Source organism: Manacus candei, unplaced genomic scaffold (genome assembly GCF_025592945.1).
Source record: "Manacus candei isolate 608988 ecotype Guabito, Panama unplaced genomic scaffold, ASM2559294v1 h1tg000072l, whole genome shotgun sequence".
Taxonomy (NCBI): Eukaryota; Metazoa; Chordata; class Aves; order Passeriformes; family Pipridae; genus Manacus; species Manacus candei.
The window spans coordinates 5,378,995-5,403,624 of NW_026138120.1; the positions used below are offsets into that span (position 1 = coordinate 5,378,995).

At 37.5% G+C, this 24,630-nt stretch overlaps 1 protein-coding gene across 6 annotated transcripts in view; it reads right to left on the reverse strand.

The window, feature by feature from the left end:
- Positions 1-24,192, reverse strand: part of TAX1BP1 (Tax1 binding protein 1) — a 52,190-nt gene extending 27,998 nt beyond the window's left edge. For 4 of the 6 annotated variants that reach the window (XM_051808274.1, XM_051808271.1, XM_051808272.1 and 1 more), the window contains exons 1-5: positions 23,758-23,896; positions 20,721-20,904; positions 10,471-10,573; positions 7,242-7,429; positions 5,845-6,003 (exon numbers count right to left, since the gene is read on the reverse strand). In XM_051808274.1, coding sequence (XP_051664234.1) covers positions 5,845-6,003; positions 7,242-7,429; positions 10,471-10,573; positions 20,721-20,897 — 627 coding nt within the window. In that variant the 5' untranslated portion in view covers positions 20,898-20,904; positions 23,758-23,896. Of the gene's footprint in view, positions 1-5,844; positions 6,004-7,241; positions 7,430-10,470; positions 10,574-20,720; positions 20,905-23,757; positions 23,897-24,079 lie in introns of those variants that run through there. The other 2 variants (XM_051808270.1, XM_051808273.1) reach the window with 2 other exon arrangements.
- Between the last annotated feature and the right edge of the window lie 438 nt (positions 24,193-24,630).

Here is a 24,630-nt window from a genome sequence, read left to right on the forward strand (position 1 = left end):
AAGAATGAGCAAGCAATCTGCAAATCTTTTCCTTCTGAGTCAAGCTAAACATACATGCAAAGTACTGCCACAGGAACACGAACTGTCGCCACCGTCACATTAACGAAATTCGTTCAGACACGCTCTCTTCCCACTAGAGGGAGACCAATGACTTTAAAAGCCTCATTTGCAAGCTTTGCTTTCTACAAAAGCACAAAACCTGTGTCCACAAAATTGAAGGGTTGCAGAGTATCAGAGGAGTGACCAGCAAAAGACCAACACAATGACCACTGCACGTTTCTCGCATTCAGCACAGTAAAATTAAATCTTAAGACAGTAGGCAAGTGCAGTGCTACTGGAGAGCTTACACATAGTTTAAGTATACACAAGAATGGGGACACAAAGACCAAAAACGCATACATTCTGATTATTTACAAAGGTATGTATATTTTATATTCATAATGTCTAAGATGCAGATTGGAAATATTTGTGTTATTGTTTTCTAAATAAAAACACACTTTCTGTTCAAATTTTTAAGTTCATTTTCTTATATTTTTGAAAAAGTAAAATACAGTCAGATGAAAGCAGCATACCAATGTGATTTAACACATAGAATATGTACCAGTTTACAAAAGAAAACCAAAGGAAAAGTTGAAATACTGAAAGCAACCTGAAACAGTTCTGGTAACCATGTATCACATATCTTCTTAAGCAAAATGATCCTAGGGAGTAGTTACCTAATTATTTTAACAGTGTTACAGATCAACATAACTGGTCTACTCTGGCCTCCAATCGGGAGGTCTGGAGACACACCATCTATAACGCTGCTGATGCCTTTGAGAACGCACGCAGGATCACTCTTGAGGAGAAAAGACAACGCAGAAAGAACCGTGTCTTGCAGAATTTACCACCTAAGGAGTCTTTCTGCTGTGCCTTTTGCAATCGGACATGTCTATCTCATATTGGCCTCTTCAGCCACCAGCGTGCTTGTAATAAACGTGGGTAGAGCCCTTCCCAAATCTTCATTTGTGAAGCCCGGCCATGATGATGACTGCAAGCTGTATATACAGCATGCTTTTAAACAAAAGTATGCTATCAGGGAACACTATCATGGTAAAAAAAGATTTAACTCTGAAAAACTAACAGAAGGTCGTAAGAAAAAGATGTGACATTTCTGAAACACTTCCCATAATTTCACATTTACTTTGAATTCCCACACAGAGTAGTAATAGATTAAGTTAAATCTTCACACTCAGTAAGAGCAAATTTAATGTCATGGGGGGGGGGAAAAGTCCAGGAAGGGTTAAACTGGCACGGAAACTGCTGCAAAGGACTACTATGTTTTTGTCTAACTGAAAATACAGCAGCCCTTTTCAGAAGACTAAAGAGAGTGTGCACGCTGGGGGGCAAGAGAAAAAAAGGCCACTTACCCCCTCTCTAAACTGATTTTTTTGCGTTAAGCAGCCATTGGATAAGAGAAAAAGATTAATCTTAAAAAAAAAAAAAGACTGAATTTGTACCAAGTTCTACAATATCTCAAGTATTGGCAGGGGGGTGGTTACCACAATGTAATGGTAGTAACCCTAAGTGTACACTAAAGAAGTGGGGCTGGAGAGCACACTCCCTCTGAGCACAAACACTGACTAATGCAGAGCTGTCTGTCTTGCAAGTATACTTTTTTCTGTGATGTTGGCAATGATAACATGAGAAAATAATGTCTGCAGAATCATTCACGTGTTGAACACAAAAATATAGGTGGTTCTTTTACTCCAGTGCAATGAAACACTAAAAAAAATAAACCAAATCTAAAAAACCCAAAAGCCTTCGCAGACAAGCAGTGACTCACAGTGCCATAATACATAACATGTATTAAAAACTGCACTTCAAGAACTCTAATAGTACATTATCACTTTATGTCTTGAATGCACTTATTCCTCCTACCTTTGGTAGGAAATGAGATGACTACTAAGAAGGCAACAAACAATTATTTATGTCCTGAACAACGAGGGTACTTTAGCAAATCAAAATCTGTAGTTTACTATGGCCATTACAGTCTGAAGTGCCAAAAAACAGAAACTGTCTTTAAAACTCAAAACGGAGGAATCATTTCACTACTTAAAAACATGCATAGAGCCCAGTATTCAAGCTTCATGGAGCACTGATTGTATCACACCTGAACAGATTGCTTATTATGCCATGTTCTTAAAAGACTGATCTGCTTTCAGCTTGTTTCTTCCTAATATTTTCCAGAATGACTTGCAAAACATCCCAACTAGGTAAAAAGCAGATTGAGAAGACAACAGTTCCACTCCATAAAATTCTGAGAGTAACTAGGTGGGGAAGAAAGATCACTTAATCAAGAGTAGGAGGGAAGCACTAATTGGGATATAGCTGTGGCATTGTTCTGTCAACAACTCTCCTGTCTATATCACGAAATCAATGCTTCTACAGACATGGCTCAATGAACCAAACTACTACTGATAAAAATTAATACCAAAACGATGAAAGTAGTCTAAATGCATATGAATAAAAATGAAAAGGGGATTTTAAGAGAACTGTTCTAACAAAACATTTTCATATTAGGAACTCTGAGCTTTTCCATCATTAATCTATCTTTTATTTATTACGCTGTACCACAGTAAGGTTAACTTAGATACTATGACCCCTAACCACACCATTCACATTCTGTTCAATTCCATTACAGACATAAGGTAGCTTAACACTGTACTTGATCAAAAGACATGAGCTCAGTTAACCATATTATTTGCTATGAGGAAACTAAGCATGATTTTTAGAAATTAGCAGATTAATTAGTGTTACGTATAAAGGGGTTCATAACTCCAGGGTAATAACCAAATAGTAGTTGCCAATACATTAGCAGCATAAAGAGCTCTGCAGGCAATTAGAATCAAATGCATGTGTCTATACAGACATATCCACTTCCTTGACACATGAAATTACTGCTTTTTAAATACAGTACTTTGTACTACCATGGGGGCTTTCTGAGGGCTCTTTGCACAAGCAGAAATATATCTGTGAACTTCCTGATGGAAGTAGTTGCAAAAAGGAAAAAACCATTCTATGTTGTTAAGAGTTTTTACATGTGTTAAATGTAGCTTAGCTTTACTTTCAACAGAAATAGATTTCTATTAGTTATACCTGCCTCAAACTACAAAGGTAATTGCATTCAGCGTTTACAATAATAGCATTTTCTCATATGGGCTATTTTGTTTTATTAATTGTTGTTCTTCAGTCTAATAGGCTCTAAAAGATATTGGAAGATTTTTTCAACAGAATTCAAAATAGTTAAACATTTACCTAAGTTAAACATTTTAAAAAATACAAATTTTAAATTCATCTATTCCACTTTTTATCTATTTATGTATTAAAAGTTTAGCACATAGATAAAAATCCACATCTACGTGAAAAAAGAGAACCAGGAATAAAAGAAGAAAATAATTACTTAGATAAAACAACCATTCTCAGACTTAAAGGTAAAAAACTCCACAAGCCAAGCCAAAACAACCTGGCTCACACTAAGCACCTGTGAAGACTCTGCTACTACACAAAATACAAAAATATTCTGATTACTCAGCACTTCAAAGGTAGTCTTATATAAAAATATCCAAGTTAATGCATTGTTCAGATTTATTGCCAATAACAATTATTCATTCACATCCCATGAAGCTGACTAGATTAGCTGGGGGGGAGGGGAGAGTTGGGGGAGTGGTGTTATAGGGTTTGTTTTGGTGGTTGGTTGTGGAGGAGGTGTTTTGTACAGTTGTTTTGTTTGGGGTTTTGAGTTTGGGTGTTGTTTTATTTTTTAAACAACCCACGAGGAAAATAAAACCTAAGTACTGTAATCCAACTGAGTGCTGCATAACTGCTGCTCAGGAGTCTTTAAATCAATCCATTAATGCACTGTACATGTTCCCAGCAAAGACAGATTATACAATCCTGTGACCCACTGCTGTATTTCATGTGTTGGGGTGGGAAAGTAAGGAAAGCAAGAAGGGAAGTCATCTTTAAGACTGGAAAGCCACATTGTTTATTAAAATTTCTGATAAATAAAATGCTGACTGCCTGTACCTGACTTGGTAGATTCTTGTTTAATTTTCAGGAATGACACTCAATCTATATTCTGCTTATATATATAAACCAATTAAAACTTTTTCAACTCAGCAGATATGATTCTTTTTTAAACAAGTGAAAAACAGAGAACAGAACCTAAAAGATGTAAAATAAGACCGCGTCAAAGTCTTAGAGACTTTTGCATGAGTTAGAAAGCTTCCATAGTATTCTAGACAGGCAAAGAGCAGCATCAGCCTTAGATCAGACACCTACTTATAGCTCAGCTAAATGCAAATGAGAAGTTCTTCACAATGCGTCACCTCTCCATCAAAATACAAGGCAAAAAAAAGAACAACAAAAAAATAAAAAAAACCTAAAAAATAAAACCAAACATTCCTGAAATTAAATTCTAATTGCTAAGGTCTGGTGTCTTAGAGGCAAACTTATTTTGGATTATAGAAATGCACAGTAAATATGAGAAAGTACAAAGACATTTTTGTTCCTATACAGTCTTACTGTATCTTTGTTCGACAGCTATCAAAATCCCATTTCACAAATTTTTCCAAAATGGAATTTTAAAGCTAACATGGGCTAGAACTGACAGTTTGCTTTCAAATATTTTTTTTAAATGAGAGCCTCAAGTAACAATGAAAGGTATCTGTGTAACTCATTCAGACTTACCCACCAAACTTGTGATCTACAAATCCATGAAAAGCATATTTATAAGTATTAAATTCTTGTTTTATTGATTTAAGCTAGTTCTCCCATACATTTGAAATTCAAATCATTCTTTACTAGGAAAAACTTTTTTTTAAACAAGATCTTATCCTTTCTTTTCTCCTTACCCAACATTCTAGTCCACATCACTTACTATTTAAAAGTATTCTACAAAGTATCAACATTTTTAACTTCCCTCAACAGATTCCTATTAAAGGTGTATCAAAAAGGACTGTTGACATGTACATACTAGTACTCAGAAATAGCCTATTAACTGCTGTCCACAGCTAAATTATATAGGCTTCATTACTTCAAATTTGTCCATGTCACCACCTCCCTCCCACATGTTTTTAATCTTCTTCTAAAAGTTGGGGTTTTCTAAAAAAGCAGCAACTTAAAAATAGATTAGGTCCAATGTTTTGGTGCCTTTTTTACAGTATTAGATTTCTTCTTGATCATATGCAGAATTCCTAATTAAGCTTGCTTTGTTTTAGGCTACATTTACATTTTAGCTATTAATTAACATTGTAAATGACTTTTAGGTGTGTACTTCTTTTCCCTTTGAAAATATTCAGACCTTTGTGAAACCTTTTAAGAGAAATCAGTCACTAGTTACTTTTTACTCTTTGTATACCCTGGCAGTAGCATTCTCTGTTAAGTCCTAATCTTTGCTTTTCATAACAAAATTTACCATTTTCAATACTCTGTGTTCTATGTAGTTATTCCCTAATGTGAAGTTTTCTTGAAAAGCCTTTCCCCGTTTTAAATCAATGTAAGCAAACTTTAAACTATCAACTACTTTCCACTATGAATTCCACGGTTAAATGTCAAACATCTGGTAACAGTTGTCATCGATTATCTTACCAAGCCTGGTACCATAAGCCTTAAATATTTTAACCATTTTACGACATAAAAGGAATAGTGGCAGGAGGTTAATAGGAACTGACCTATTCTAGTGTAAATGTCTATCTAACTTCTGAGGGGTCTTGATAGCTGATTTTCACACAGTTTAAATGGTTCTTGAAAGAGCAGTATTACAGACATTATGAGTCAGCTTTAATCAGTTAAACAACTAACCTTTTGCTCTGTTTGCAGTTGGTCACATCTCTGCTTTTCATGGTTAAGTTCTTTCTCCAGTCGTTCAACTTGATCTCTGAGTTGTGTTGTTTCCTTTTCCAGAACAGAAGTTACCTTTAATAGCTCTTCTTTTTCTTTTATTATTTTTTCAATTTTAAACTGTAAATAAACAAAAATAAAGGAGTTTGGTAATTTTTTCCCCTTCATTCTTATCAAATAAATGGATAACAAATTACTCCAGTGTCTAAGCAGAAGCACAGATTGTGTGTTCTCTGGTTAAGTTGTTTTACAATTTTCCCCTTATTCTCCAATTTCTGAAGTTTCACTGCTTTAACTGAATAGTACTACAGTACCATTAGATAGCACACTTTGCAGTGTCTTGATTTATATTCAAGTTTCCTCTCCTTAAATGAAATGCCTTTACTATTCCCAAGTGACAGTAACTGTGGATGAGCTAATTATCCCTGGAAACGTTCAAGGTCAGGCTGGATGGGGATCTGAGCAGTCTGATCTACTTGAAGATGTCCCTGGTCATTGCAGCAGGGTTGGACTACATGAACTTTAAAGGTCCCTTCCAACCCAAACCATTCTACAGTTCTATAAGCCAAGATAATAACACACATTTGAAAAATTATTTTTAATTTTAGTACTATGAGTACATATCTGAAAAGTAAAAATATGCTAGATGTATCTCTCTACTCTCTTATCCCTCAATTTTGAAAACTGTAAATCAAATACATCCATGTACATGCTCAGATGCATGGCAAGGTAAAGAAACTGAACTGAGTAATTTTCCAAGAAGCAAGTCACACAAAAGTTGGTTTGGGTTTCTTATTTTGTCTAATTTTTTGGGTTTAAGTGGAGTTCAGCCTACAAACATCAAGAAGCAAATGGAAACGCCTTGACTCTAGATGTAAGCACACAAGTCCAACCACATCCCTCTAGCGAAAACCATGACACATCAAAAACTGCTTTAAATAAAACAAGAGCTACTCTAATATACTTAGGCACCTGCAATTATTCAGCTTAGTCTCCGGGGCTCTTAACTTGTGTGCAAATAAATGTATTGGTTTGGTAACTCTTTTTTCTTACAAGAAGTACCATTTCACACAAAGGGTATCTTCCCTTCCTTCCACTTAGTTGGTGAGTACAGATGTTGGAGATGGGCAGTATCTACTCTTAGGGTTTCCCAGTCCATGCTTAGTGCTATACAGTTTAAAATCACAATTCACTTAACATGCAAATGTTCTGAACTCCAGTCAAATACTGTAGAACCAGCCAGAAATACATACACTACCCATACATATGTAGGCCTTTTCCTTCTGGTTTGTTCTTTAATATCTTAGTATGTATATATTAAAAAAATAAATAACATTTTAAGAATTGTTGAGTCAAACCTCAAGAAGTCCAGCTTTTGTGGTCACCACTAACATATCAGAGTTTCCTTCATCTTCCATAGTGAGCAATTCTTCAACAGGAGAAGAGGTACGAAACTGGAAAGGTGTGCTTGCTCCACGGATTTCTCCTTTGTAAGTCACGTAACAGAACTGATAAAATTCTCCATCATCATTTGGTAAATAATATCCTATCAAAATAAATTCATATTTGAAGAAACATTCTTCACAAACAAGTCTCTGTCTGTAAACAGATTACCACATCATGTCTGACTTACAGATTTCATGCTCATTACCTCAGTAAGGCACAGATAAACCATCAAAACAGCAGAAAGGAAAAATCATCCTATTTAGTCACTCTCATCCCCCCACAGTTTCTCCTAGCTTTTAAGATAAATGCAAAATAGTGTTAGGCAATAGGTGCTATATGTAACCGTTGTAAAGTTACAGAACAAAGAGTGAGTGATTTTTGGCAAATACCTATGCAATCAAATACAACAGACAAAGGCGGGATATTATGCCATGACAAGACATCTGTAACTTTACCATCTTCCTTTTGGGGTTTTTTGTGGAGCAAACACAATTTACTTTTGCTGGTTTTAAATGCCAAAGCATAGCAATTCTCTGAATGGATAACACCAGAGACAAGGGGGGCATAGGGGGGAGCCTGGAGTTTGTTAACAAAGAGCTTACTCTTAAAATTGAAAAAAAAATTCTTGTAGACTTTACAAGGTAAGAATAAATCCTCTTTCTTTTAGCTATGTAATATTGCATGTTGCAACCAAATTACTTCAGAAGAATTTCTATTCCACTGAACTGTTACCCACTGAAGCTTCTACATCAAGCCTCTTGTATTACCTGAATTCACACAGTAATATTTGGGGATGTTAAACAAACATTTCCAGAACTAATGAGATTTTCACCTTTAGTAGTAATTGCAAAAACCACACGTTACCCAGTTTAATGGTAAGAAAACTATGTGGTCTTATTCAGAACATTTATTATCAGATATCCTAGCCAGCCTGAGTATGATACTAGCATAATAAATCCATTTCAGTTCTTATTTCACCACATCTCAATCTTCTCCCATTCTAATTTTATAATTGATTTCTATTCACCAACTTTTATTTCGGATTCTTAGAAGTCTTTTCCCAGTACTCCTAGCTACTTTTCTTACAAATGGTAAAACACTACATGTGCTGTATGGACAGCACTTGTATCAAGAAATTCATGCTTTAATTAGTCTTATACTTTATTAACTGTAGCTCCGGGAATAGCGTTTTAACCTCAAGATTCATACTTTTGGACCTGACTACACTTTCCTATATACCACTCAGTTTATCTCATTCAGTGCTTAAGTAAGATGCAATTACGCAGAAAAAAATTCAGAAGTCTACCTTGCTGCTCCAGCAAGTTTTAATATTGATTCAGACAAGCTGGTTTTAAAACTACTCTAAGTCTTTTTTCTTGTATCTAACGTGTACTGGAGAAAACAGATTCCTGCTTATTTTCTTCCAGCACACCTACTTGATATAAAAAACCAAACATTTAAAGCATGCTGCACAACATTCACTATTTAGCTCAGATAATTAAGCTCCTGGAAGCTGTACTGATCTCACGTTAGCAGCATTAAAATATCTTGCCAAACACAACGGGGAGACTGTCTGAATGGAGATTCGATCTGGCAGCTCTATAAAAGTGGAGGTCTTTCAGCATGGAAGGTAAGAGATGGGACAGAGTTACCCAGTTGCTTCATGTGTGGTAAAATTTTTAAGTACAAAGGACTAATAATGGCATGTAGAGTCCTACTTTCTAGATCACTTTTAGTTTCAATACAAAGAACAGTGAACTCATCCAAACTATCATTATCTGCAGCTTTAACAAGAGAACAAGCTAATACAGTCATCACTTCAGGATTTCAATCCTTATTTTTTTCTATCTACTTTAAGCAATAAACACACACACACACAAATACTAAAGCCAACTCTAGGAAGTAAAAAAGAAGATAAAACGGTACCTAAAAATCTGTTTGCAAGCAGAAAAGCATTTTAAAAGTTTACTGGAGGTGTTCTTTTCACTCAAAATTCTGAACGTGCATATATTTTTGACATTTGTAATGTCCTGTGGCAACAAGTTCTGCACATTGACTGTGTCAGAAAAGTATCATCTTTATCTCCATTTTGAACCTGTCACTTGATACCTTACATCAACCGTTCCTACTTATTTAAATATAAACAATGAAGACATAAGTCACTTCACATTATTTCTCTTTCCCAGGCTGAAAAATCAGGCAGAAGGAAGTATGGAAGATCACTTAGTCCAGTTTCTCACTCCAGAGACTGTTTTTAGCACCTGTTTGAGACTACCGTGGCCGCATCTAAACAACTGTATGGAATTCTCATCCTTCCAAACCCGGGATACCTGTTCAAGTGCTGCACTACTCACTCTTGGTTAAAGGGATCTTCCCAACATCAGGCATAAACCTCCCAGGTCACAATTTGCAGCCAGAGTCCCTTTTTACATTTAATGAGAAGAGTGTGGCTCTCACCTTTGTAACTCCACACCTTTATACAGAAGCTATTTCCTAATTTTGATCTTCCTTGTTTATTTGTTCTACTTTTTTGAGATTGCAAAGAGGAGGGAGAGGATATGATCTGCACACAGTGTTGAAAATTCAGTTATACTATAGATTTGTACAGTTGTGCAACATTTTCTGGTTATTTCTTTATTCTTTTCATAAAAACTTTAGGTATTTCCATCAATTCCTCACTGTAAAATGTTCTCTGCAACTCTGTGACTTCTCTGAACCTTCACCAAACCATCATTTATTCTTTGACAACAATCACTTAATATTGGTAATGATGTCTAAAGTCCAGAGACTAAAGACAACGTAAAGACACAAGGCATTAAAAAATGCCAAGATTAAAAATGCCTGCTGATGATTAAACAAAGTCACTATCTGTATTTTAAGAGTTTCCAACAGAGCTTCTCTATCAGCCATGAATACTGGCCATTACTATGTAAAAAATATACTAAGTCACTTTTCCTTACAATTTCCTTGACATCTAAAATAAGACTGTACTTCACACAGTGAAACGTGGAAAATTCTCCTCCAATTTATCTTTGTAAAAGTCTAGAACTGCTATACAACCCTCAGCACTGAAAGGAACAGATCAGTATTTAAAAAGCTGAGTAGGCTGGAAAATACAGATAGATACTGCTTTACACTTACCTTGAAAAGTCAGCACACAGTTAACTGTTGATCCTTCCACATAATTATCTGGCATAGGTGACCAAAGAAAGGTGTAATAATCTCTTGCAGTACTCCAACCAACCTAAAATAAAATAAACCACAACAACAACAAAAAGAAAGAGGGATAAAACATTAAGAAAGAGGAATAAAACATTAAGCAAAAGAATTTGCTATACACAGTTAAGGTATCATGGTCTGGCCTTTGCAACATACTGTATTATGCATATTTCTGCTTCAACATGCAATAAAAAGATACTTAACAATGTTTACAAATCAGGAATATTTAACAAGCATGTCAAAGATTTAGCATTAATTTTATTAAGCTTGTTACCTAAAGCAATAAATGGGTCTAAGGCAATAAAAGGGTCTATATAAAGTAAAACAGTAGACAGTTTTCACTACACATTAAACTACTATTTGCTATATTATTTTTTTCTATAAAGATACATTACTTTATGAAAAATATAAAAATATTAATTCTTAATTTTATAGCGAGAATTTCTTAGTGTAAGTTCTGTCAATGCTGACCATTTTGTTTCCACAGTCCAACTAGCTCATCAGAAAACAAAAAGGAGGAAAGAAAAAACAGCTTTCTCTTCTACTGAAAAGACCAAAATTGACAGGGCCACACTAGCATTTTTTGGACAACTTCTGCAATACTAAAGACCAGCATTTCACTGGAATGATAATTCTCTCATACACACACACCATGTCTGCAAAGGAAAAAACAAATTTGCATGAAAACCTAACTCAGCTAAGTCCGTGCAGTCTTCCCACTAACTTCAACAAACCTTTGCTTTCAGACTTTTCCTAAGAGTGCAATTCTGTATAGAGTGAGGTTGCCCAGAAAACCTGTGAATGGCTCATCTAATGAAGTATTCAAGGCCAGGTTGGATGGAGCTCTGAGCAATCAGGTGTAGTGGACAGCGTTCCTGCCCTCAGCAGGGGAGTTGGAACTACAGGATCTTTAACATCTCTTCCAACCCAGGCTATTCTGTGATTCTATCCTCTGAAGATGCATATTCCAACAGGCTTGAAATACATGCAAGTTAAATGGAAAGCCAAAGCTGCTACTGTAAAGCAATGGCTATTAATAATAGTATAATGGTAAAGGAGAAGAATATCTGATTTATTCCACTGCCCAAAAAACAAAAACAAAAAACCTTGTCAAAAGCTAGGTGTGGTACAGTGTAGTAGTAACTGGGTATACTGTCATGGAGGAGTTAAGATGTGGAAACCCATAATTAATTCCTATTTAGGCCTCATGTGAAGTTAACAATTCCATTTTGCAATGAAGAATCCATTCTTATGTATTAAAATATGAAACTAAATTTTAAAACCTTAACTTCACACATCAGTTGGGAAAAAAAACCCAACACAATACAGCCAACAAAAAGTCAACTACAAAAATGAAACCAAGTTCCAGTCAAAGTGCTAAAGCTGGAACAAATGCACAGTAGTCCTTTCTTAACATCAGAAATCTTAAATAAACAAAAAATTTCTATGGGACACACTGGGAAACTTTCTCTGAGCCAAGTGGAGTATGTGAAGTCTGTTAGTCCTTAAAAACCTGGCATGGGCAATGGCAAACATTACAATATCCACATTCAAGCACACAAACACTGCAAATTATAGAAGAACTCCAACACAAAACCTTCTGAAGTTCAGAGGAAGAAAAAGAAGAATAACCCATCAAACTACATGCAAGACTTGTGAAGTATAAACTCCAGTTCATCATGGTGTTCATCTGATAAGCACAGCAGTCATCCCATTGACTGACTGTGCTGGTACCATTACTTTTTAAGGAATTCATTGAAAACTCTGAAAACCTTCTGCTTGGAGATAGAAACTCGAAAAATACAAACATTCTTATTTCTTAGTCAAAAGAGCACATAAGATTTAGATGACATAACTTCCCTAAACCAACAGAAAGAAGAAAATCCATTTTATAACTTGAAATAAAGCATCTGCTGATCTAATACTCAACATATTCTTTTATATTCTCCATTTCTCTACATTTAGTTCTCACAAACTCTACTCTGAAACACATTTTTAAATTAGAAACTTGTGCATAAATGCCAACACTCTTGCTTTCCTTCCAGATGTTAACCAACAGATTAATAATCCAGAAACCAAATCCTACTTTCACCCTCTCAACCCATGTTTTTAAACCAACAACTACACTATCATGTATCCAACAAAAGCTTCATATCCAGATTCGGTTATTATGTACAAACAATGTATAATTGAAACCACACTTTATTTAATTTTCCCTCCATAAAATGGAAAGTTTTAACAGGCCATTACAGAGTAATCCACTCATGATATTCCCATTTTCTACTTTTAAGTAAAAAGGCTTATTTCAATTTAGGAAATAATAAACACTTTTCAGTCATATAAACCAACACTGCAGTCACAGTGGAAAAGCTAAAGCCTGGTAAAGGTTAAGAGTCCAGCACCAAGTACTCTGCAATTTGGCTGGGCAAGTGAGGACAACTCAACTGTCCGTAACACTCACACTAGACAGGTTTTCCTTATACTAACAAATAGCCATATAGTCATCACGAAAGTTTTCTCTTCTATGTTGCCCAACAGATATAAGCCCCTTTCTTACTGCAATGCCACACAGTGGGATTAGCTTTCCGCTATTTACATTTCACCCACAGTACATTTCAACAAAATAGCTTGAAGAAAAGTTGCTGCATAGGAAAATAAATGTGGGGACAGGGGAGGGAGTGCCTGTCTGTATGGCAACAATGAGTTACCAAATATATTACTTAGGAAAAATAATAACCATTTTATTTCACTCTATCTCCAACTCTCCTCTGATTCCTCTTAAAAAGAACATAAGCTTTTCTAAGAAGAAAGCTCTGCCTTACAACTGCAGTGTTTGCAGTGTAAAAGTTATTTCAAACTTTGTTTTAATTTCTTAAGTTTCAGATGAACATGAAAAGTAAACACTTTCCTGTTCTTGCATTTTGTTAAATTTCTTTCCTTTTATCATGCCTTGGTAAAGTCAGTTAACTCAGTCTTGAGACAGAGTGCTTTAAAGAAAGACCACTGCAAGGGAAGCTCACTTGGCATTTTGTTTCCTGGCCTCAGAAAGCTGCTATGCAGCTGGAAGAACAGCAGTATTCATTCTGCTGCATTAACAGTGCCTGACCTACCCATACAACATCAGCAGGACAAAACAGCAAACCCAGGAAACACTTGTTTAGCTGAACCAACTTCAGCATAATCAGTGGGCCTTTACTGTAAATAACTAATACAACCCAATTAAGCAAAAGAGGGTGGGGGGGAAGGTCACACAACCCCAACCACAAAGCTTATCAGAGTAAAAATCATGCCTTTTTTGTAATTCAGAAGGCAAATTATATATCTGAGAAAGTAATTTAGCAAAGTACCCAAAGTACTGCAAAAATACAATATGCTAACTCCAAAAGAAGCAAAATTTCAGACAACAGGTAAGGCTCTGGATGTACATTATACAGTATAATTACTACTGACAACAGTAAGTGAAAAGCCTTGACATGTTTCACACAGTAAGAAACAATTATTTTGACTCAAACCACAGATAACACAAGTGTCTAAGCAAAATGCCATTGGGCCCAGTATTAAAAGAAGTGATTTCTCCAAGCAGGCTCCTTTGGGCCATAACCCTGAGTTAAAGTAACATTACTTGAAAGTCACAGTAGTGCTTGTGCTACTGTAGTATATAACAATCCACTACAGGCAGCTACAAAAATCAAGCTCTTCTGAGACAACTAACAGATGGGAAAATTAAAACATCTAGGGGCAGTGAAGCGCATACCAGGCAAAATTACTGCGAGTTAACTGTTAACACTGACACCTGTTAACACTGATGCAATATACTTTTGAACACAAGCATCACCAGTAAACAATGGTATCTAGATGCCAGTTCTGAAAGGATCAAACTGTACAAAAAAATTTCAGAAGCTGGACATGAGGAAAAATACTTATTAAAGTACTAAGTACATTTCAGTAACATTCAGGCACAGGTATTTCAAAATAAGTAAACAATAAAATTAAACCTTAGAGGTCTTTAGTATGTCTGTGATCCCCTTATAATACATTCAACTTTCCCTTACCTCAGACCAAGACACTTAAGACCTCACTTCAAACATCACCTCGCTACTCACAGCGAGATTAAAATTTGTTATACAACAGGAGCCCTAAAGCTGAGACATTCGTGGGCAGAAGATGGCTGCAAAGCACTCTAAACTCTTTGTGAAAGCCTGTAATCTTACTATGTTCTCTTATTCCCAGACCTCAAGAAGGCATCTCTGCTAAATGTTACAAACACATACAGGCAATCTTTCAACTTGGGCTGTTGAAAACATATGGTATTTGTTGCAATATCAAGGTACTATCAGGATCCTAAGTTATGATCAGCTCTTGTTGGTTGTATTTCTACCTCATAGTTCAGAGGAATGTGTCAAAATGACACTGACCACGTGCCTAGACCGTAGGATCAACTTTCTCTATTAGGTATAAATCAAAATAAATATAGAAACAATATGAATTCTCTAAAAGAAAACCTGCCACATATGTAAATGACTGTCCAAGGAAATGTTATGACAGATCAAAGAGAAAAAAAGCTATAGTTTACTTTAGGAGATAAGTATGAAAATGTATTAAAAAGGGGTGGGTGGGGTTTAAGTGAACTATTCCCTTACTATCACATCTCATGAGAACAATAAATTAGCACAGTCTCTTACTTCAAAATTGTTACTAGCTACTGCCTACTTTGTCATGCCCCACTCTGACCACACAAACCTACTGTAACAAATATATTTAGAAAATTAATGACATTTGGAATAAAATGGCAGAATTTCTCATCAAAGGTAACATCACACAAACCCAGATTATCCTTCTCTTCATCTAGTATAGCAACTGCAAATATGCTGCCATGGACATCTTTTTTTTTTTTAAGTCAAGTATTATTTGCATGTCCTTCCAAAGAAGGTAAATCAGAAACCAACAGAATCACTCTAACTCACAAATATAGCAATTCTCAAAACATTCTGAATTCCAATAATTCTACTCCCAACTATTTTAACAACAGGACATACTGTCCACTGCACACTCTTGTATCTATCATGGCCAGCTGTGCAGTGACGATTCTGTGCCAGAAAAATAGTATTTCTATATGCATATGGTCAATAACACATCCAGATGTTGTATTATACTTCATAACGTGATCTCAATATATGGAAGTAATTGCTGTGGTTTTTTAGTTATCAATCTACAACAGAATCAGGATATTGAAATGACTCACACAAGCTGTACCGTTATTTGCAGTCCAAAAAAGACTAAAGAACCCAGAGTACTATACAAAGACATATCCACATTGCCTTTATAAAACACAAACACCAAGCTATTTCCTTAAGTGTATATCAAATACAAAGTCAAATACTGTTACAAATGTTTTTGACCACAGACAATTTAATTCTGAGGTCTGCTATAGATGAGGACATTGAAAAGAGAGAAATCAAGTTGCATGTAGACACAGGTACTGTCCTGATGCACAAACAGTAGCTCAGGTATGATGTCCTAAATACTGAGTGCTCTCTCAGAGCAAGCAGGCACTCGTTGTGTTCAAATAAGTTACTAAGATCTTCCCAATTCCGGTTATTCAATTTTTCCATATGTTAAGTTACCAGAACATCAGATCACAATTTTTAAGGTGTGGATATTAAAAACATGGACAGTAAGAAATAAAACATTTCCCTTCCTTCTCTAGGGGTACACTGAGAGAGTCAACACCAAAGCATGTCTACAACTTGTCAACATCCTAGAGGAATGGTAATGTAGATTACTTAGAAAAATATATCAACTAGAACTGAGGAACAGAAAAGTTTTGACAGAATAGTTAATTAATGACACAGCAAGACCAAAGACCATTAGCTTAACATATGTAAGACTGATTACCTGCTGATACCACACATTGTTCCAGCATGCTGGCCTCAGCAAAATTACATCCTCAGAGATGCACAAAGTATTATGATATAACCCCACAAACACCTACACCTTTGATGCAATATCTTTATAGTCCCCACAGAATTCTTTCCTTGTGCCTTTGAGATGGATAGAAAACCTGCCTCTCTTATATACTGAACATCAGACAGCTCTATTTGCAGACATATGCTCTAGACAGAGAGGTAAGCACTGCTTCTTACCAACCAAGCAGGTTTTTCAAACACTTCTGCAAATCTGGACATTATGCATTTATAATGCAAAAATATCATTCAGCCATATGATTATTCACTTTATTGTGAAATATATCACAATATGTAGACTTCCCTGGCCGGAAATTAGGACTACCTACAGACAGACCACTTTTGCTGCCAGATGTAGTGCACACATTAGTTATTTTTCCTCTTTTAGATTTGGATTACTCTCAAGACCTCTCCAGATTTTAATTAATTAGACATGAGCAGAGACAAAGAGAGGATACTGGCCTTGGATCACTCTCGGAGTACAGATCTTCTATGAAGTCAATTGAGAATGGCAAGTCTTCTTGCCTTTGACTCAGAACCATCAGATTCTTCTGCATAGAAACCCTCAGTAGAAGGAAAGTTGATCTGAAATTCTAGTTTTCCCTACATGAACAGGGACTCAGGCTCAGGATGTGCATGCCAATTATTAAACCTCTGAATTAGATCTCTGAAAAAATGCCCTTTTTTTTTTTCCTCAGTAACAAGCAAGGACATAACTGATCAAGATCTTCTCGCATTTGATTACAGATGACTCTCCAGAACATCATAAAAGCAAAAAAAACAGAGGTGCAATGAAAGACAACAGATTTGAAGACTGAGTCAAGACCTAGCTTTGACTCCCCTCCTATAGGGAACAAGTAAGAAAAAGAAGGATGAATATATACAAAAATAATAAAAGCTGCATATTCAGAACTTCCCACATCTCCAAGTTTTTGCCAGATGTCCAATCCCAAAATTAGTGTATTCATTTAGATACGTCTAGTTTGTAAGGAAATGGGTATATCTGAAATAATTCTCCTATATGCAACATTAGTCTTCCAGTTTATGAACACCTTCTTGGGAACAGTTTTAAACCCATGACCACCACCACAAAATGCCTTATGCTCAGTATTACTGAAATTCAACATTTAGCAACTTACACCGGGAACAAAAAAAAAAAAAATCACATTTTATATACAGCATACACAGGAAAGTTGGTAGAATCTGTTAAGTTCTGCAACTTAAAAGTAAGCTGCTCTTCAGAAGAGAATTGTAAAAAAAGTTTGAAAAAGCAGCTTAAATTGTCATTCTATGATGCAGCCACGCCAATAAAGTAGCCATAGCCCATCTACAACGCACCTTCCCAGTCCCCTTGTTTCCATCAGAGTGATGCCAGCACAGTTGCCCATTGCATCACACAGCAATCAAACTAAAGAACCGAACCAGTTTTGGAATAAGATGGTAAAGGTTGACGGAGGAAGGACTGTATTTTCCTGGCAGATCACTCTGCTGATCCATTTCACTGTGTAGCTGTGCTAACAGCTGGACTAGCAAAACAGGGACAATAATATAAGGATATAAATAACCAATCGAGTGATCATTGCTGAAGAAACGTACTTGCACTTGCAAATGAAAACCATTCACTAAAAAGGTACCTATAGATTTTTTTCAGTTCAATAAAAAAATTCTTATCTATCTAACAGGACAGAATACAGTTGAAGCTGTCCCCTTCAACAAAAATCAACATCAGAACCAAAACCAACACAAGGTTCACAGGAGGCATGGAGGACCTTATTCCTTACTTATTTTCTGTACAAATCGGAAATCACCACTGTTTTTGGGGGGGGATTTTATTGTTTATTTTAAAGTAGGTGCCTTTTCCCTCTGTCCAGTATTCACTATTACAACACTAGTTACTTTTGGTGCAATTTCAGGCAAAGGTTAGGTGACATGAGCTTAAACAGGTTTGTTTTCTAAGCAATTTATGCACTTCAAAAAGACAAGGTGAACTTTATTCCCTCTACATGAACAGTCTGTGAATCTACATCTTGAGCTCTCTCACAGAAGCCCCTCTTTCCTCGCATACTAGGCCAATACTACAGGTCATTAATTATTGTTCTCATAATTAGTCAAGATTTGCTTTTGCCTTCTTCTTTCAATCACAGAATCACTTTAATAAACATCCCTCTCTCCTTCATACATGTTTTAGAGAGGTAAATTATAAAACCCCTGCCCGTTTTCATCAGTTTTCAAGCCACCTCCAGGTGGTTTGTTATTTGTCCATGAACAATCAGTTCCCTAGAAGTCACTCATTTTTACACTCAGATCACAGTATAGTACAACTTCTGACTATTATCTGTCCCAAGACAACTACACTTTCACAGTTTATTTTACTGTAAACATTACATATACATATTTGTAGTAACAGATACAGTCAGACAGCTGGCTCCATTTAACTCCCTGTATGTAACTATACTAAGTCAGTATATCCGTAACACATTATATAAGCTGACATAGTCACAAAAAGAAAGCCATTTTTATTCTTTTCCCATCTTACAATGCTTCCTTCCCTTGTGCTGATGAGAATTAGGTGAACTGGAAATTCAGTTGGGGAATTCCACTTAAAAAATCCAGTCACAAAACATTGGTCTTAACCTCAATCAATTCCCTGATTTGATTCATTATACAAGATCTTGTTTCACGTAAAGGAGAGGAAGTACAAGAAATAAGACACCCTGTTTAAAAGATGTTTCTGTCAGCAGTAGTAATACCTTATGCCAGTTCAAGATGTTTCTCAAATGACTGCCAAAGCTGTATTACCTGCCACTGTTAAAGTAAAATAAAAACTCATACCTCAACAGTTTATGAAAGCTATCATCACAGTCAAGATGAAATCAGATAGCTGCACGTTGTAAACAGCATTTCATGTAGTCACCAAAAAAACTGTTTCATGCTTCTTTTTAATTTTTCCTACATAGTAATTTTAGGGTCCTGTCTGATTGCCCCCCCTCACTTAAACCAAAAGACAAAGTCACTACATTCACTTCTAAAGTTACATTTAAATAATTTCAAGATGCTTATGTGTAATATGAACAGCACTCTTCTAAAGTTTCGATACAGATTGTTTTTGAAGTTTCATTAGTGCCATTAGCTAAATACTCAAGTGTGCTCAGTTACACAAATTGCAAAAATTTGCAAATAATCAAGATATATATACACATATTTATAAAACCTTCCCACTAGAGAAATGTGCCTGCTTGTAAGTTGATACCTCCCTCGCACAACCTCATGACTGTAGGCACTGCACAAAGCATTAAAAATGCTTCTGCTTTGCTATAGAGTGCAGTACTTTTATGTTGCAGAGGAGTAATTTATCTTGAATAAAGACCAACAACGCATTGGTAATCTGTAGATTATAATGAAGTCAAGCATTTACATTCTTAAATAGTGGACACAGTTCTACAGGAAAGGTCCTCCAGTACCAAACTAGTCTGTCACCTTTATGCCCTCTCCACTGCCAAAGCATCACTTCTTTAAAGGCTGAATCAAAACTTGTATTAGCCACACAAATAAAGACTATAAACATCATCTATTAGGAGCTATACTGACAAAGAAACACAGATCAAGGTCCTAAATAGAAGTAGATATAAGAATTAAAGAATTTTTAATCCCATTCTTCTAATGAAGCTTTACTAGCCTTTAAAAATATCTCCAAATACCTTTGGAGGAGTGGCCTCACCCCTCCACCTTTTTCAAGAGTCTGTTTTGAACAAGTTTAGTGATCTATAATGTTCAGCCTGTTCTAGCAAGAACAATTAAACAGGGATGTGTATCAGGATATCTCCAGCTTAGTTTTCATTCTTTCCACACACATTTCACACTAACTCTGTATCATATTCTTCACATAGTCCTGTTTGCAATGTCACTCGGTGAGCACACACCTCTTCTCAAATCATCTCCATTTAATTCTGCACACCAGCACCACATCACACCTTCCCTTTATTCCAGCTGATCTTAAGCATACTCATTTTGAGTTCCAGTTCTGAGCTCCAGTTTGGTCTTTGTTACAAAACTTACACTCTAACACACCACTTAATCAACACACCACTTAAGTGATGTTCAACTTTAAAAGTTTATGAGAGAGCTTTTATGTTGTTGGGATTTATTTTTTTTAACCAGTAAGAGAGTGAGCAAACATTGAAAAACAGCAATAGAACAAGCTTCACTTACCTTGAAAATGCCAACCCAATCTTTTTGATGAGGATGGATAAACTGGGTTAGAGTGTAGTGACATTCAAGATGTGTGTTTGGAAGATAACTTTTCGCCACATTTTGAAAAATCACATGTGCAAAATTGGAAGTCTGCAAAGTGTTAGTCGAAGATGGAACTTCTTGAAAGGATGACATGATTGATCTGTAACGAAATTGTAGAAGTTGCTACTTCAACATAGTGGAAAAATCAGTTAAATTACAAAAATTAATCTAGTTGAAATAAACAAGACAGAAAAACCTAACAATTGGTTCCCCTGTTCCAAAAACAGATAGCCATAGACTAAATTCACCAAAGTGCACTGACTCAGCATCATTCCAAAACAATCACCTCTCAGAATAAAAGAGTAGTCATTTCAGCAATGACATCAAGATGGAGAGAAACCACTGCTTAGCTGAATGCCCCCAGTATTCTATCTCAGATACAGCGGCAAAAAGTGGAAAATAAAAGCAGTGATGGGAAAACAAAGCAAGGTTCTAACTCAATGAGAGATTCTTAATGGTTCTAGACATGGTAGAGAAGGAGAAACAAAACTTCTGTAGTTTCCCTGCTTTACATTTTTCTCAGAATCCGTAGTGCTCAGTGCTTTTCACAGGATTTTTATATATGAAGTTTTTCTTCCCCTCAGTAGAAGTATCAAAGTTCCATTTTAAGACCTTTTTTAAAGACAAGAAAGTTTATCTAAACAGGAGGGGTTTGTTTGGGTTGGTTTTTTTTCCTGCTTCTTCTTCAAAAGACTTCTCCTGCCACCGTTCAGCAGTCCATGAGCATCTTTTACTATTCTCACTGTAACATGCTCTCAGCTCCACACATTTGGCTTCATTTCCATAAACAATGGACTGCATTGACAGCAGGAACACTGAGGTATGCATGCAGTTTGACGGATTAACACTAATCAGTTGGGACTGCAAAAGCTTTTAATCATGCTTTCCATTCACCACCTCATCCAGGATACACAGTGCTACAAATTACAGCAACACAAGATGCCTCACCAGCAGAACAAGAACATCCTTTCCTCAGATTCGGCAATATCTGCCAAAAATAGAACACGGGCAACTGAGAAGCTTCGAGTGTCTGATTTCCAGGTACAATCACAATTCTGTCAAAACATTTCCTATCAGGAGGATTTTGGCCTTATGTATCTAACACTTCCAGAAAGATGAGCCATCCTATTCTTGCAATTGATGTTAAAAGTAATTTTATACTGACCAAGCAAATTCACATTTTGAAAGAAGTAACTGCCAAGTGTGTGGCATAATATATTACTTTCATTGAAGATACATGTGGAAAACAAAACCAAAAGGGGATAGGGCACTGCAAGCCTCAAGTAGTTCAAAGATTAAAAGCTGTGTATTTCCTATAGCCTTTTACAATTTCACCGGCTAAAAAACAAGTTGCAAAGACCCTGTGTTTTCTGAAATAAAATGCACTCTGAAGTAAACAGATATTCATCATTCAAAACAAGGAAAAAGTGAAGTAAATAGAGGGCGTTTTCAGTTGTAAGCCCTCAATATTCAAGCTTAATACTGGCCAATTTAGTGTAACACATTAAGCACATACAGGCAGCCATGATATTATTTCAGTGTATCAGATGTTAAACAAAAAACAATTAAACCTGAACAACACAGGTTATAAGATAAAATGCCAAGCTTGTGAAGATGAACAGATACAAAGGAAAAACAAGAATTTACACAAGCCAGAAACTGAGTAGAGATCAAAAGACAGTTTCCTAGAGAAAACAGGGTACATATAAATCCTATCAGTTGGTAGTTTCAGGGTCCAGAAGAGAGTAGCAAATTTTACAGCATAGGAAAACCCTGAAAGCTCCCACACATCTCAAAACAGAGTATTATATTCAAGACAGCTCTCAAATCCACTCTGAACTATAAACAGTATGCAGCAGCAGTTTCTACAGTTCTAAAAGAAGCAGAATAACCTTATTTCCAAGTGCAACAAATTAATTCATTTTTAGTAATTCAGTAAACTAGCCAAAAAACACTAACACGAAATAGTGCTTCAGTTTTCATCAGCCAGAATACGTATAAAAACGGTTAGCAAAGCATTAATAACAAAAACAATTTTTTTTTTAATAAGTCTATTTTTAAGATTGTATAGTTTAGCCTAAGCCCACACTACCGGAGGAAAAAAAAAGAAAAAAATATACTAATTTCAGCACACCAGTTGCCAGCTGCCACTGCTGAGTAGTACTGGAACCTCTGGAAGTTCTTTAGTGGAACCAGTAAAGGGAGGCTGGTTACCAAACCCAAAGCAGGACTGTTCACAAATCTGAACTTGGGCAGACCAGCACAGTCATCTGGGATTACTGTTGCCTAGCAGGAAAATCCCCGGAGCTTAGGTGATGCTGAGATCTACTTACAGTTCAAGAATAGTTTAGAGCGATGCTGCGTGCTTGCCTGCCTGCTTAACTCACTGCTACCGGTTAGGAAACAGGAGAGGAGGAGGAGAAGGAGGGAGAGCTACGCACTGGCTTCATTACCGACATGACAAGCGCTTCCCACGGAGAGGCTGAGCGACGCGTTTGGTTTTACGCAGCGAAAAGGACAGTGAAAAAGAGGAAAAGCTCGTCGGGCAAGAAGAGCAAAAGCAGGACGAGCCGTACTGCCCCAGTCAGCCTCCCCGGGAGTCCTCCGGCCGCGGTCCCGGGCACCTGACACCCCCGGCCCCGACCTGCCCGGCCGCCTCCTGCCCCTTCCCCGCCGCTGCTCCGTCAGCGGCCGGCGCGGCCTCACTTGCCCGCCTCGATCACCTTCGCTCCGGGCCTTCGCCTTCCCCCCAGGAAGGGGAGCCCAGCCGTCTCCCGCAGCCCGGCCCCGCCACTCCCCTCCCGACCTCGGCCGGCCCGCACAGCTGGCGGGGGCCGGTGGCGCAGAACCGCGGCCTCACGGCCCCACCCGCTCCGGAGGCTGCCGGAGGCAGGGAGGAAAGAGCGTGTCAGCCCTGCCCGTTCCCCCCAGCCAGGCCCCGGAGCGCCCTTACCTAGACAGACGCGGAGAGCGCCGGGGACATCAACATGGGGCCTCCGCCATCAGTGCCGCGCAGCCCCGCCCGCCCGCGTCACTTCCAGCCCGGCCCTGCCTGCGCGGGGCGGGATCCGGCTGGAGACGGGAGGGTTCTCCGGATGTCTCACGGTCTGACCGCTCTCCCTGTCCCTAAGGCACACGGACTCGGGGGGCGAGAGGGCCCGAGCAAGGCGGCGCTCCCAAGGTGTGCGGGGTCGTGCTGCTGTTCCTCCGTACAGCGCTCCCACGGTGCCCTCCCGGCATGTCCATGATTACAACATCACCTCTGTCGCACTCACATGCCCCGATGAAGTCATCGCCTCCTCCGTCACACTTCCAAAACACGGGCGTGCTCGCACGTCGTGAGTAGCCAGTGTTAATCTCCCAGCCTTTGCGGGTCTTACCAGGGCAACGGAGGGGTGAGATAAGAGCGATCGTAAACGCTTACGCAGGGTTCTACTTGGGTACGTAGATCTTGCTTTATGGTGAACTTGCCACTGGCTGCCGCAAGAGAGGACCCCGAAGAAAAGATACAAGGACTCCCTGAAACAACATCTCAGCCTTGGCCATACTGATCACCATAACTGGTCTACTCTGGCCTCAAATCGGGAGGTCTGGAGACACACCATCTATAACACAGCTGTCTCCTTTGAGAACACACGCAGGATCACTCTCGAGGAGAAAAGGCAACGCAGAAAGAACCGTGTTCTGCAGAATATACCATCCAAAGAGTCTTTCTGCTGTGCCTTTTGCAATCGGATATGTCTGTCTCGTATTGGCCTCGTAAGTCACCAACATGCATGCAACAATTGTGGATAGAGCCTTCCCAAATCTTCGTTCGCGAAGCCCA